Source organism: Argiope bruennichi, chromosome 6 (assembly GCF_947563725.1).
Source record: "Argiope bruennichi chromosome 6, qqArgBrue1.1, whole genome shotgun sequence".
Taxonomy (NCBI): domain Eukaryota; kingdom Metazoa; phylum Arthropoda; class Arachnida; order Araneae; family Araneidae; genus Argiope; species Argiope bruennichi.
In genome coordinates, this window is record NC_079156.1 from 10,021,625 (window position 1) to 10,036,332 (window position 14,708).

General features: G+C 33.8%; 1 protein-coding gene across 1 annotated transcript in view; it reads right to left on the reverse strand.

The window, feature by feature from the left end:
- The window catches only part of LOC129971122 (cytochrome P450 2J6-like), a 29,043-nt gene extending 21,591 nt beyond the window's left edge, over nt 1–7,452 (reverse strand). The window contains exons 1-2 of the mRNA XM_056084612.1: nt 7,189–7,452; nt 1,150–1,277 (exon numbers count right to left, since the gene is read on the reverse strand). Coding sequence (XP_055940587.1) covers nt 1,150–1,277; nt 7,189–7,373 — 313 coding nt within the window. The 5' untranslated portion in view covers nt 7,374–7,452. The remainder of the gene's footprint in view (nt 1–1,149; nt 1,278–7,188) is intronic.
- Between the last annotated feature and the right edge of the window lie 7,256 nt (nt 7,453–14,708).

Below are 14,708 nucleotides of genomic sequence, written 5' to 3' on the forward strand. Positions count from 1 at the left end.
TTTAGTTGATTTTTATACAATTTCCGATAAGCAATTCCATATCACGGTTACGAATATGTCTTCAAGATAATAAAAATTATTTTCTTCATAAACTACTAATTTCACAAGAACCTCGCTGAGTTTCGACGTGATCATTAAAGTAAATTTGACCTGCTTTTCCTCGAGAGCTACTGATTGCTCACACTCACATCAACGTCTACTCTTCTTGACTGCCCAGAATTCTTTTCTGCATAACTTTCAAAACAAAGGGAATGCGCTGCCATCTGGGATTAAGAAGGAGAACTAATCCCGATATCTTCCAATCCGGATTTGAAATTACTGAATGCTGTTAAAGATACTACCAAGGTTCTTATTTCTTATCAAATGTGTAAATCAATTGTGTTTCTTATCAAATGTGTACATATCAAAGTTTTATATACAATATAATACAAAATGTATTTATATTTAATTAAAAGAGTATGATTACCAATGGACATTATTTATGCATAACTGGTAGAAATAAAGAAAAATTAGCAGTATGTAGATGTTAGTAATTATGCATAATGTTTTAGTAAATAGATAACTGTACAGCCATGGTGAGTCAAGGGGTATCTAAGTGAAAAAAAAAAAGATTTAGAAAATCTGTTTTAAGGTATAACGTCTATGATAGCATCGGATGCAACGATTTTCCAGATAATATTCTCTTTAAATCTTTAATATTCGTGATTACTTAAAACACATTTTTTCCGTAATTATTCTTTTATTTATTTATTTATTTTTTGAAATTTCTATCAAATCGTTCTCAATGTAAAAATTGTACTTTTTGAAGGCCTTAGTAAGAAGAGAAGTCAAGCCGATTTCAAATAGCACTTGTAATATCGATAGAAAATTCACTTATCATTTTAAATTCATTTCGTATTAAAAGAATATAATAGTCTTCAATATGCAAACAAAAAAGAAATTGGGAGACTTCAGGTATAACTGAAAGGGGATTTAGAGATGATTAATTGAAGCTAAATACTTTAACCACCACTCTCTGACGAGGCTTGAGGACGAGGTGTGCAAAATATCGGATTCTTTCAGATATCTCCAATGCGCAATATTGAGATGCAATATAAATTTTAATCAAAATGACTTGAGAAGCTGCTTCTCTTTAAGTCGAGAACTAACTTGTGCTGTCCGGTAACAGGTGGTTCGGTGGATTTTTCGGTCGGTCCAGAATCTTACTATCAGTCAATCCCTCTTTCACAGCGTCGAAAGTACCCAAAACTACGACCAATTTTCTGCCCAGATAGAAGCTGCAAATATAAAAAAAATAACATATTTTATTCCAGCCATTATATTTGATAAATTCGAAAAAATATTAATCGGAAGAAAAAAAAATCATTCTCTATTCCATCTCTAAAATGTAGTTACTTCGGGGACGCCTGTGTAGTGGATCTGATTCTGCATTTTCGAGTCTTTGAAATACACTGGTGTAAGAAATTAAGAGAATTTTCATATTGGATCTACGATCTCCAGAACTACTGGACAGATTTAATAAAATTTGGTGTGAACATAGGTTGATATAATGCAAACAAAATAAACATTCAACAGTTATAATAGACACACATGTTTGAGCGTAACACTCATGGAAGTCTGAAGGTCTGAAACAGCGGTTGCAGAATACACAAAAGAAATGAGTTAATAGGGGGTACGGTCCCCTCTTACAGCTATACATGACATGCTACGTGATGTCACACTGGAAATAAGGCAGTTTATCAGTGCATGTGGCAATTGGTCCCAATCATTCACCAACGCTGTTTTCAGTTCCTGGATGGTTCTCGGAGGGGGGTTGCGCGTTGCAATTGCTCTCCCCAGAGCGTCCTAGACATACTCTATAGGGTTGAGGTCAGGTGACCTGGCTGGCCAATCCATCCTGTGAATATTCTCACTCTCGTGAAATTCGTCGACCAGAAGAGCTCTATGTGGCCTCGCGTTATCGTCCATTAAGATGAACTCGGGCCCACTGCACCCCGGAAAAGGCGAACATAGGTCTCCAAGACCTTATCCCTATACTTCACACCAGTCACAGAGCCTCTGTCAAAGACGTGGCGAGGTGTGCGGCCATCTAACATGATGCCTTCCCAGACCATTACACCACCAAAGCCATAACTGTCGATTTCGCAGACGTTGGAGGGTAGGTAACGGGTCCCTGACTCTCTCCATATGAAAGTACGACGGGAATCGGTGTTTAGGCTAAAACGGGACGCGTCGGTGAACAGAACGGTTGCCGATTGCTTCATACTCCAATCACTATGTTGCCTGCACCATTCTAATCGGATTCTCCTGTTCATAGACGTGAGTGGGACGCAAACAGCCGGTCTTCTGGCAAACAATCCTCTTCATTCAGTCTCTTGGAACAAATCACCCTTGATACATGAGTTCCTTGATACATGAGCATACAGGTCCCGAGAGAGCTGAGAAGCTGTAGCCCCTCTGTTACGCTTCGCTAAAAGGGACAGGCGATCTTCTTTAACCGTCGTGGCTCTTTGACGGCCTTACCCAGGCTTTCTCACGATGGATCCAGTATCCTGGAACTGTTTCCATAGGTTACACATGACACTGGGCGTTAAATGAAACTCTCTGCATATCTGGACTTGAGATTGGCCTGTCTGTTACCTGCCCACAATTCGCCACCTCATTTCATCATCTAAACGTTGGTGGTTACTCATTTTTACTGTTCCGATGTGAATTTCACCGATTGCTGCAAGATAACACCAAGAAATTCGCCGATGGCTGCTAGCGAACGAAATTTGTTTTACCCTCCACGCACTTATAAAGCCTGTGCTTCTGCTGGCTCCACCTACACACACGAATACACTTACGTATTAGCCGTACAACCTTTGCATTTTTATCTAGAGGCAGTGGTTTTTCCTTCAGTTCAGTTCTTTTCCTGAAATTCTATAAAATATGCAAATTTTCTTAATTTCTTACATCAGTGTATATCATTCTGAACAAAAACTGTCAATGAAACACGTGTCCATTATTCCATGGTATTTTCTTTTAATCAGTCTCTAGTGAGACAAATGTGAACTTCTTTTCTGTCAAATGTATTCACTTTATGATTCCTCTTAATTCAGCCATCAAATCTTACTGAATCTCTCGTTTTATTGATAAAAACTATTCTTTATTCTTTCGTGGTTATGTGTAATTAGCAGTAGCAATAGCAATGTCATTCCCATTCAAACTTGACAATAAATCATTCATTTTCACCATGCTTACATGAAGATAAAATTTAAAAAGGACGAAAGCGTATTTTTAAGAATTCGAAGATGTATTTGTTGATGCAAACTTGCTAATTGCATTCTCACGCTTCTTTCAATGGTTTTTGATGCCATTGGGAAATCGCAATATGGCACAGTTTATAGGTCATTTTTAATGGCTTTTTTACCGTGATCGCTCTCATGATTGTATATAAAAAGTTGTGTCTGCAATGTAGATGAATTATAATACTATAATAATACAATGGATGGATAAAATACAATGGATGTTTACTTAACAATAATAAAAACAAATCTTTTCAACAATAACCAATTAAATAGATAATCCAACATGTGACCACAATTTTAGCGTCAAGACGGCGTGCTGTATTTCATATATCTAGCTTTTTGCATCTCTGAGGAATTTCATTTAAATATTCAGCAATCGATAAACTGGCAGTCAACCATATGAGAGAGCTGGCCCAAAATTTGATGTAGATCTTTAAGTGCTATTGATGCAATACTACATATTTGGTAAAAAGACTCAATAAGAAATTCGCCATATGACTGCAGTTTGAGTGGTAAGACCACATACCATATTTGTTGCGGCTTGTTGCATCTCTGAGAAATCTCATTAAAACCCTCAGCATGAAATAAAGAATTGAGAAAATTCCGAGATACTAATTAACTTTGTTAACTAGCTTGCAGTCAAATAAAAAATAGTCAGATGTAAAATCACGAACTTATTTATTCTACTGATCTCATTAAAATATTGTTGAATTCTGTTTAAAGCCAATGTGTAATTAATATCTTTTTTATAAACAGAAATTGTTCTTAGCTTAATTAATTTCTTATCTGATTAAAATCATTTCTACTTAAAAATAAAAATTTCTTCCCTTAAATTGCCTCTTTTAAATTCATTGGCTTAAAATACCCTTAACCGAATTTATTTTTTACCTATGAATTAAAATCTCACTTAAATAAAATACAACCAAAGCATTTCTTTAACAGTAAAAATTTATAGATGTTAAAATTTCTAGAACAGGATTAATTATACAGCGATTTCGAAAATATTTTGAAAGTAATAAAATACTTAAATTTCCAATACATTTGAAATTCCTTGCATTTGTTGGAATTTGAGAATCAAAAATCTGTTTCATCTGAGCGGAGATTTTTTGGAATATCAGCAAAGTAAATGGAATTAAAAAATGCTTATTTTTTTTAGCAATCTGAGATTTAATTAATATATTGTCTTTAGTAGGTTTTCTCTTTCAGGCGGAGTTTTGAGCAAACAAAAATAATTATATTGCAATAACCACGAATTTCGCAACGAAATCTGATACGCAAAAAGAAAAAGAATTATCGAAAATTCTTGATTTTCATAATGGGAAAATTCCGAGACACTAATTAACTATGTTAATTTATTCGGTTAATCAATTTTTGATTTAAAAAAATCTGTTTTCAATAATCCCACTAACAATCTTCAAAGTTTATTACTATAAACTCAATTATTGATTAAGCTGATTCTTTCATGCTCGAATGAATTTAAACAACTCAGAAAGCCAACTTCTCACTAATGGTACTTTACTAATGATCCTAAAGAAATAATAGTTTCAATTATTAAATGAAAGGAGGACAATTTTTTGTCCATACTTGTTATAGATACAAGAATCCACGGGACAGCATAGTCTCCATTAAGGTGGAATGAAAATGGCATTAAAAATTTTTTTTGGATTTCAATTTGGGAATAGAGAGGAAAAGTTGTCTTTTAGTTTTAATAAAACATGCATAAAAATTTGGTTGCAATATTTATTGTCTTGAGGTGCCACAAAAAGCATAAAGTTTGTAAAAAACTGACAAAGTTTAAAATAGGCTTAAAATTTTTTTTTTCGTATTTTTGGTAATAGAGGAAAAAAATTATTTTTAGGTTCAAAACTTTTTTAAATTTAAAAATACCTAAGAAATTTTATAGTCGTGTCTAATATTACAGCAGAACTTCATAAGTAAGTAATTCAGTCGTAAGTAGGCAGTTCAACTTCAAGCAATTTACTAAATTTCCAAAAAATAGGATATTAGACATTTGTCATGTCTTCACTAATTTAGTCTGAGCCATTTTTACTCAACTGAACTCGGCAAAGCTACTGACTTGACACCAGCTCTGACCTTGTCACCGAACGCAGACAAATCACCGCCTCCCTTCAATAACATTAGCTCCGGCGATAACTTCGGCGATTTTTTTTAATATTTCTATTCATATTATAACGCCTATTTAAAACTTTTTATTTATAATCGAAAAACGCAAAAATCTTTGAAAAAGGTTCAAAAATTGTGTTTTTATGAAATTTTAACGTTTTTGTGGCACCTCAAGACGTACTCCAATATTTTTCATATTTATAATTTATTTTATCTGCACCAAGAGGTAACTTTTCCGCGCTATTACAAATTAAAAATCAAAAATTGCTTTATTCGTTCCATTTTATTGTCCATGTTATGTTGTTATAAGCGCAAATATATAGGAGAATTTGGTTAGTGCCGACTTCTGAAAACAAGAATATGGATATAATATTACGATCCCTATAATCCGCAAAATCAAGCTTGATGTAAAAATTACATTGATATTATCACATGAAAGAACATTGAAATTACAGAACCCCTAAAAAAATGCACGCATTTCTATTGAATCCCTAAGAAGATTTAAAGAAAACGAATAAAAATAATAGAAGCTGCAACGAAGAATTGTTTTGTTCAGTTCAAAGTGTTATAAATGCTTAGACAAAAAAATATTTCTTTTACCCAGAACAATGCCACCACCCTGCTAGTAAGTCTATAAGCGTAATTACAATAATAATAATAATATATTATGAGTTCAATAAATTCCAAAATGGCATGAGTACAGGATAGACATATGAACGAGCATTGCAATCAGTACTTCTTGCATTCGGAGTCTTGGTTAAACATATTTTTGTTTAAAGTTCAAAGTTGTTCAAAGTTTTATGATTCATTCAAAGTATTTAATGATACAGAATAAGATTATTGTATGGACATAACTGAATTTAAATATTCAGTCGCTCTAAGGACATTTGAACAATAAAGACAGAGAGGTGACCTGCTTCAAGGGTGGCTTCATTTTTACTTTCTCGTGTGTAAAGTGAACAGTCAAAAAATTTTATCTCGTATTCCTAATTCCGGATGTCCCTGAGCTGGGAAACATATTTTACGAATTATGTCTATCTGTAAATAGATAAATCGAATCAATATTGATGGACGAAATTTTTTGTCTTTACATCCAAACTTCAGACATTTGTTTAGTTTTAAAACAAATCCATCAAAAAGAAATCTGTTTTCTTTCAGTTCGAGAGCATGTGAACGCGATACCTTGAAAGCTTAAAACGTTAAATGGATAAAATTTGGGACGCAGCTTATCAGCAGATATATAAATCTGCATCAAAACTTTGACCCGATACATCGGCATTTTAATTGTTGGAGATCCAATAATTAAGATTTCGAAAGACTACCATCGTGTCCATCACTCTGCAGGGAAAGGAATGAGAGCGTGTCGTTTATTGTGTTTGTTCTATGAACAGAAGAGCTGGTAGGCAATTGTCTCCGATGAATGCTTATCTAAACATATTGTTTCCTCGTGGAAATTCATGGGTTTGTGACAAAAGTATAATTTACTGGTTTTGTCGATGAGTTAATTTTTCTTACGAATAAAATTGTCTCAGCTATTGTGCAAGTTTTATTCAATTCAAGTTCTTATTCTAAATTTCTTATCTAGTGTTACAACATTTTTTTCTGAATTTAAATTAATTATATCAAAATTTAAAATTATATTCATTTTTGGAAAACAGAGAAAATGCGATTTGCGCCACTGCAACAATCCAAAACTTTCGTTACTCAACTGAATGAAAAGAATTAAAATTAATTCCGATAAACAATTATTCATTAAAAAATAATTTGGATCTACCTGAACGTTGGTCCATATTTCTGAGTGAGGGCATGAAGCGTTTTGTAGGCCTCGGTTCCAAGATGGGGCAGGTAACCGACCACCGGCCAGCCGCTGGGTCCTGGGGGTAAGTTTTTCTCTCGATGCCACCACATTTGAAACAAGAATAAGACAGCGAGTCCTATAAAGAATTCAAACCCGAGCATGTTTGAAAATTTAAGGAGAATAAACTCCACTAATTTTTCAGAGCGTTGGAGAATGATGGATGTTGTGCCGCGGGATTCAGATGAGTGGTATCTCTGTGCGTTATCGCCAGTGAAGGTTGAAAGTTTTTAGAAAAAAAATTGCCTGAAAGATTATCAAACATTAACCCTCCACTAATCGCAATGTGTAATAGATAAACACTACAATGCGGTTGCTAAATAATGAATGTTTCAAATGATCATTCCCCAAATGAAGGAATTTATAAGATTTCTGTTGTACATTTGCAAAACGAGTATACAATGCTTCTCAACGGAAACTTATTATTATTTTTTTCACCGCTGTCCAAGATGGCAACCGTTTGATGAGCCTTTAAATGCTTAGAGAACGTTTCAGTATTTTTACAATGAAACCGTACCATGTTCTTAAGCATAATTAATGACTGCAAGCAGCGGAGAGTTAAATTGTATCACAATATACAAATATTATCACAGTGCTATTGCTTTATTTTCATCAAAAAATTCAAAGTAAATGGAAAAAAGATATTTTATTAGTCCGAGTGATTACGAAAAAATAATCGGGGCAGATTTCTAGTTTAATCACATCTTGCACCCACACACAATTTTTTGAAATTCACGTAACATTAAATCCAAAACAGTTTCAAAAATATCATGAATATAGTATTTGAGTATAAGTATAATAACTTTACAATTTCTTCATTAAGTCATAACCACTCAACGATCATTTTCTAGAATCTCCGACTGGTCAGGAGCAAAAATTTGAAAAGGGGCGAGATTCATCCATCCCAAAATATTTCTCACGTTACACAGCTTGGCAAACACGATCATGGTCACTTAAACTTTATTCAACACTAAACTTTTAAGTGCTGAAAACAAGAGTTCAAAACATTTATAGAAATACATTACACATATTAACGTTTATTCAGCTGGATTGTTATACTAATGCAAATTTGTAATATAATAATACTATGTTGCACGCTTTGCTCGGCCCATTTCTTTTTATTTCCTTCTCTGACAACCGCCGCTGTAGCTCAAATACTTACCCACTTTCCTTTTGTGTTTGTCACCATAAAAAATGGTTAACTCTTGTCAAAGTGAATAATTTCTCCATCTTGAAAGTCCGTCCCATAATTTTCAATACATTTTCTATGTTTTGATATATCAATGTATGGAGAGCTTTCACGTGCAGGAAAATTCACGTTCGTGAAACGTTAAAGAATAGCTTTCATACCATCATATCCCCTTTCTACCATCAGAACATCACAGCAAATGGGAATGACCAGCTGCCATGAATCTTAAGTGTGAACCCTCTCGTCTTGGAAACAAGAGGCTAATCTTAGTAAATTAACACAAAAAACTTAGTAAATTGAGCTACAAAATAATCCAAATTCATAAAGAAAATGGCAGGTTCTTATAAAACATTTTAGCCTTTCATTTTTTAAAACTTTTGCTTTTGTTTTCGCACGATAACTCGCATCGGTATCGATTGATACGGCGCTGCGACAGATTGTCTTGCTCTAATGTGCAGAATTATCTTTTTTTTTTTTTTTTTTTTGCTGCTGCTGAGGAAGTGTGCCTTCCTTTTTAGCGAATTGTGAGATGAGACAATGAAAATAATTTATCTTTTCAAACCAGAATTGTTAAACGTGGTCTTCCTTCACACAGATATTCGATTGAGATCTCATAATACATGACGTAAGGCTTAGTTTTTTTTAGTCGTATTCTTAACCTATTTTTTACTGTTCATCGAAAATTATGTAATTAAATGCAAAGGAGCCCGAAAAAAAAAGAAATAAATTTATTTTTTAAATCTAATGAATTAATTACAAAATTTACAATAGAAATGACATTTATTACAAATATCTCACTGAATATATCAAGAACTTCCCAGTTGACAAAAGATGTGAGAAGTTTCACATGTTCCCTCTCGTGAATTACGCCTGTGATTCCTACTTTCTATCTAAATAGATGGTATCCTAATCTTACTTTAAAGTAAAGAAATTGTGGTCTCTGTGTTATACTGGAGAAGGTCTAGATAGACAGAACAGAACGCCGTCTTATATCCGTAACCATTCTAGTCACTGAAAGGTATGATGGGCATATTACGGGAATTTTAATAAATACAAAAATATCTACAGAAGAAAAAACAAAAATGTACAGAATTTGCAAGCATATAAGAAATGATAATAAAATGAAACAGTTTACAAAGATTTTCTACTTTGTAAAATTATTTGGAATAATAAAAATATGCAGAAAGGTATGAATGGAAAACAAACAAACATGAATTCTGTTTTCACTTGTTATTATGACATAGTAAATGAGGATGCAGTTATAAAAAACAAATGGGAAATAATTTGGTTAATGGTAACAAGGAGAAACTCCGTTTGATTGATATTTATGAATGCAAATGTACGAGAAGAGACTGCGGTGCTTGTGTTTTCCCTTAGACTTTGTGAGTATGACATTTCATGTTAAGAGCTAGGGAGACAAGAATACGTAGATATCTATTTTCACTGATAAATTAAATTATCCTATGGATTTGTTTTTTTTTGACTGAAGAGGAAGGTGATAGCGACTCTTTTCAGCCATTCTTATTCATGGCTTGGTGATGGTTTTTTTGTCATATGCCGAGAGATTGTGAGGATGCATTCTAGACCAGCGGTGAGAGTTAATTGGTGTCATCGACAGATAGCGTATTAGCACTTAGGGTTACAGTGCAGAAGAAATGCAAGAGACGTCTAACATAAGGTTTTTTTAAATGAATATAAAATATTAAATTAAATAATTCAATCTATTCATGCTCATATTTAAGGGTTTTTTTCTAATGATTATTAAATATGAGTATATAAGTAACCCTGAAAAAAAATCTAAATCTTAAACAAAATTTTTAGATTTTAAAACTTTGGAACTGCAGTTTTCTTCGTTTCTTTCATTTTTCTCGACAAATACAAAGCAAAAAGCTCGATCAAAAAAATTCTTTTTATGTGAAATTTGCAAAAGTTAAAATCATGCTTTTTGCGTGATTTAGAAAATATTTCAAACTTAAATTTTAATCTCCATTAGAAAATTTTATCTTCAAATTAGAAAAATTAAAAAATTAGAAAATTTTTATCTTTAAACATACGTGAAAAGTAATTGCTTAAGGAAAACGAATAAAATTTATTTTCATATCAGCTTCACGTTTCCCGAAAGCGAGACTATTTTTATGTTTTGTGCGATAACAAGCTTCGAGAATTTTCAAGATGGGAAATTTCATGTGATTTTACTTGAAACAATCGGGTAAACACGGGAAAAAAATTTCGAAATAAATTTATCTGAAATCTTTTTTTTTTCTTTACTAAAGGCAGAATGGTAGAGTTTGTAAACTCCTAGAGGAAGAAGGGAGCCACCCAGCTTTATTCCAGTAACCTTCATTATACAATCATAAAAAAGTATCATTCGAAAGAAATATACTTATTCATAAAGAATTTTTAATTTAAAATTTTATAAGGGGCCGTATATATATATATATATATATATATATATATATATATATATATATATGTATGTGTGTGTGTGTGTGTGTAATGATATTTTAAACTCTTAATTAAATCCAAATTAATTTCCAAAGCTTTATCTTAATTTAGCCCATAGTAAGTTCTTTCTTTTATTTCCTGATCAAATTCCACTTTATCTACTTAATTAATTCAAGCGAAGCTTTATAAAATTGCTAAATCGACTAAACGCCGACATATTCTCACGCTCGGCGTGAAGGGGTAAAAAAATGTCCAATAAGCACATTCTTTTTTAATGATTCCTGTATCTCCCTTACTTGTGATTGACATGCGTCAGAAATCCCTATCAGAATCTTATTAATATATTAGCGCTATGAAGAAATATTTTCCCTATCAAAATCTCAGGTTATATAAGACGAGGGATAATTTATTTCGCTTCTTCTTCCTCACTTCTGGTTTTGTGCCGCACTATTGCGGAAGTGCCTTGTCCGCGTCTCTGCTTGTAAATAATTATGCTTTCTCGATGGATTAAAATAAATTTAAAAATGTAAAAAGTCTCATCTATGTCTTCAAACATGCCTTCTGCTTCAAACAAATAATGTTACACACACACACATACACATATATATTGAAATAAGAGCAAATTTCAAAATTTCCAATGACAAGACCTATTTTCTCATAAAATTTCAAAACTACATTAAAGCTATTCACGAAAACCAAATTTTATCAAATTAGATTTATAATATTGGTTTTAGTATCTTCAAGCTTGCTTTTCACAACAAAATCTAGTGACAAAATTGTGCTGACCTTTATTCACTTATGTTCTATGCCGGTGGCAGCTCTGGAAATACGTTGTCGAAGTCGTTCGAGTTTGATGTCCATTGCGGCAGGTGCATGACATTCAGTGTCCTCCTAATTATATAGTCGTCGTTAGATGGGCAAACTTCCCCGACAAATTTCGCTGTAGCTGAAACTTCTCACATTTCTTTATTTATTGTATCTACCGAAGGAAACAATTTTCATCTCAACTCATTTTTATGGGACAAATTGACATCTTTACCTCCGCCGTCAGTTTCTCTCGCTTCTCTATCAGTACCGTCTGCAAAACGCTCGCATTCTGAAAGCACAGATTCACATCGAGTTCCAATGTTTATAAATAATTTTTGTGCATTCTTCACTTTATGAGCACAGATCGCCAGAGGCCCAAGAAACAAGGAAAGAAGAATAACTGCTTCGCAACGATCAAATTCCTGGATCTGTCCTTGTGTTTAGCTTTCATCTGCCTCTGCCAGTTTTCCCAGAATGATCAAAACTTAATGATGCCCTGTCATATTTACGACACTACTTCTTGCTCTCCACCGTGTATCTTGAATCTTTTTTTAATTTTTTCCTGTCCTGCTATTAGAACTTCCGAACGATGTTTGGATATGGAAAAAAATTGAATACCAACCATGTTCTAATCAGTCGAAAAAAAGTTACTGGATTGAAGCAGCATGTAAGCAAACCAGGTTTAACGAATTTTTTGAGGAAAGTACAAATTCAACTTTGGAATTTATTTGTTTTATTCTTTGCTGAGTGCTTTCCAATCGTAATAGCAGCATTATCATATGCTTGCTCTCTACAATTCGTTTTATTAAGACCGTCAGCTTGATACAAGTTCAAATCAAAAGATATTATTTTTATTTAAAATATTATTACATTTTGCAATCCTCCAAAAGTGTTGCCGGAAGCGGGGGGCTCTTCCCGTCCACCGCGACCTTAGTACCACACAAATATTGTACAATATTGTTACGGATCACCGGGTTCGTTGCTAGTGGGTGTATGGTGTGAGAACACAATCGGCAGGCCTCAGTAGGAAACCACAACGACGTTTATTAAAAACAAAGACACAGACGGTGAATACAAAGTTGACAACTATATACAGCCGATACGTGCACACAGCAGCAAACAGTATTCCACAAGTAGTAATCGACTACAGCACACAAAGCGGCCAGATAGAATTCAGCAGGAGAGGGGATCCTCGGAGCTTTGCTCTACGGTCCCTCCAAACGGCTGAAGTTCTCATTGTCTCCTCGCTTTACCTGTAACCAACTGCCGACTCACTACTACAAGACTGGCTACTCCACACACGACACCACGCTGCTTTCACAATAGACAACAGGACTCGGCACACAACTCGGTTCAGCACTAACGTGCGCTCCACACAACGCTGACACTCCATCGTTGCTTCGCTATCCTCTCGAAGACTCGTCACTTGTCTATAACTCCGACTACGACACCTTGCAGCTTGAGACTGCTGTCCTTTTATAGTTCCCGGGAGACGGGCCGAGAACCTTCTAGGCCAATCAGGCGTATATCGATTCCCAATGGACGTATCGTTAAAATTCTCAAAGTTTCCAGTATCATCTATTTTGTCGCCAAGTCGCAAAATGGTCGTCAAGTTTGTCGCCAAGCTCTGAGATTACTGGCTCGGCACTCGAGCAGCATTCAATACAGATGACTGTAAATCAATCTTTCCAATGATAGAACCAACCGTTCTGGGAAGCAATTTTACAGGCTTGTAACAATATTGTATGACATTGATCAATATTCGCAATATTGTTTAATATTGTGGAATATTGTTTAATATCATATAATATTGTACAATATTGTGCAAAAGGCTATGCTACCTGGGTATGCGACGCCACTACATCCTTTATCTATAAATCAAAATCCATATTGAAGTTTGAACTTTACTGCTGTCAATAATATTTTGCTGAGATAATTTTCGATGAATACGAATTAATGAACCGTATTTGTATTCATTTGATGAGTTCACCTTTATATTATACTGAACCTCTAATCTTAATTAATATTAATTTATCTTATTATTTGACACTATTGGAGCCAAAGCAGATAAGAATAAAAAGAAAATAAACAAGCTTTAATAGATTGTGTTTTCTTTAAAGCTGGCGCAAACTGGCATAAATCGTAAAAAACGCATGTAGTTAAACATTTCCTTAATTTGGTCTTCCGATATTTTTAGAAAACAATCAAGGCAGCATGCCGATATCTTAAGGTGATATATACCAAGGATTACAATTCGTATTCTGAATCAAATTTGTTATATCTATATCTATTTGTAATCCATCATTAATTTGTTTTATATCATAGTATTTAATTTCTACAAGTAGAGTCTGTTTTGAATCTGTCTCCCTTCTGTTTTGTAATCTGCCGTATTATTGCGAGATTTGTTTTAAAGAGCTAAGCAATTCTTACATGACCTACAAAGGAAGGCATTGAAAGCAAGATTTTTGTTGTTGCGCAAAGATAATATCACATTTTGAATTTTTGTAACATCCAGTGCTTGCGATTGTTTTTGAACCACTATCAATTGCTATTTGGGGGAGGGGGAATTTTTTTCCAACATCAGTCCAAAAAGAAATGGAGCAATGAACTTATGAAGTTCAACAACTCTTTTACCCAGATTTACTCGTGTGACTCTTTCCCGCTTATCGATGATTTAGTGATAACGCTTATTAGGTTGTATTGCATTCAAAGTTCGAAATAAAAACTAGGCTAATTTTTTTATTTTCATTTCTATTATCTGCTCACCAATGTGCTAACAGGAACATTTGAAATATTGATTGCTTCACATGACACACATTTCATCATGCAATCATTCAAGATTCAAAACTATATTAAAATACTTTATACAAGAATATTGTTACGTAGGTACTCTAGTGTGGAACGCAATCATACACACAAGAAGTAGAACTAAACCAAATTATTAACTCAACTCTGAACTCAGAACACAGTGACAGACAGATCTGCTTCTATATCAACA